Raw genomic sequence first — 1,548 nt, 5'->3', positions numbered from 1 at the left:
CTAGTCTCTTTATTCTTCTTTGAGCGATGGAGTTTTGATTTGTGCTGCTGTAGTATTGTTCTGTGTGAGTGGAGTATTGGAACTCCCTTTGATCTATTGATATCTTCGTCTCCCGTGGAAAAGAATCCTTTGAAAAATATTAGCAATATAACTAGACCTAGGACAAAATACAACCAAAACATTGAGAGAGAAAATAAAAAAATAAGAGACACACCTCCAAATAATTTTTAATTAACTGACCTAACTTTAATAAGTTATTTAACTATTCTTTAAGTTAATTTATATTTATTAATAACTGTACTGAGTTCATTTAATAACCACACTGCGCATTCACACGTGGGCAGTTTATAAGCTATGGGAGGGAGAGAATTTTAGTATTCCTGCAAAGCAAAGATGAGAAGAACTCTTGCTCCTTTTTATTTTTTTATTATATTTATATCCAGTGACCTTGGTTATTGCACTGACCTCAACAGTGGAAGTGGTAAGATACCCTCTGTACTGTATGCTGCAATATTTGATAATAATAAATAATTATTATTTTATTTATTTTTCTCTCTCTTGCTCTAGGTTCTGGTTCTTCAGGTGTAGACCCAACTACTCCTTCTCCTCCTTATCCTCCTCCTGTATATCAGGACCCACCAATGTAATAATAATGAATGGTTACTGAATGTACATGTACACATGTATTGTGGTGATATTATTAATATCAGGCTGCACTTGTATAATTTAGTTGATGGAGTAATGAGCTTTAAAATGTCTGTACTACTAATAGCAAGTGCCTTTATCTTCTCTTCCCAACTAGTGTCATAAATAAATATTTATCATGTCCATTGTACTGTATGGTTGTATTGGGTTGTCGGTCCTGGTGTTATTCCTAATCATCAGTAATTCAGTTTAAGTGACTTTATGTATACTCTTGCCTATACGTTTATCAGTGTCAAGGGATAAAATGTTATTGCAAAATAAAAATTATCTTTTAATCTCTCTCCCTCTCTCCCCCTCTCTCCCTCCCTCCCTCCCTCCCTCTCTCTCTCCTCCAGTACTTATGGTAACCTAACATGTGATTGGTATGATGTTAGTGATTCAGTATGTCAGCAAGTATTTAGTTATCCTGTCATAAACAATCACTCCAGAGGTGACTTTGTTACGATATACAGTGACCTCCTGTCCATATTTGGTGCCCTTGGAAATACAGGTGCTGCTTCTATTTGTAGTCTTAATGCGGCCCCACTGTTATGTCATTTCACCTTCCCTTACTGTGACCCTGCCTACTCTCTGTTAGTACCAGTCTATCAGCCATTGTGTAGGAGGGACTGTGAGCTAATGAGGGATTTCATGTGTAAAGAAGAATGGGAAGCTACGAAGAGACTGGAGGGGATATTGAGGTTTGGTTTAGTGGATCGGTTCAATTGTGAGCTACTGGAGCCGAGCAATGGAGGGGAGCCGCCGATGTGTATCAGTACACTGGACAGTGGTGAGTGGACACTGGTTGAATGGTATAGTGAGTGGCTTGAATTTGATGATTTGGTTCCTATTCATCAAAACACA

The 1,548-nt window shown here is 37.7% G+C and overlaps 1 protein-coding gene across 1 annotated transcript; it reads left to right on the top strand.

Annotated features, from left to right (window-relative positions):
* Nucleotides 1-356: 356 nt before the first annotated feature.
* On the top strand, nucleotides 357-1,496 carry LOC105316146 (inactive tyrosine-protein kinase transmembrane receptor ROR1-like; the record flags this gene model as incomplete). Its single annotated transcript, XM_020008019.1, has 3 exons — nucleotides 357-481; nucleotides 568-643; nucleotides 1,041-1,496. Coding segments are annotated over exons 1-3 (620 nt in total), but the record flags the coding sequence as incomplete, so codon positions are not given.
* Between the last annotated feature and the right edge of the window lie 52 nt (nucleotides 1,497-1,548).

The sequence above is a fragment of the Amphimedon queenslandica genome, unplaced genomic scaffold (assembly GCF_000090795.2).
Source record: "Amphimedon queenslandica unplaced genomic scaffold, v1.1 AMPQUscaffold_4584_Cont23438, whole genome shotgun sequence".
Lineage (NCBI taxonomy): Eukaryota > Metazoa > Porifera > Demospongiae > Haplosclerida > Niphatidae > Amphimedon > Amphimedon queenslandica.
This window is presented reverse-complemented; position numbering and strand designations above follow the sequence as displayed.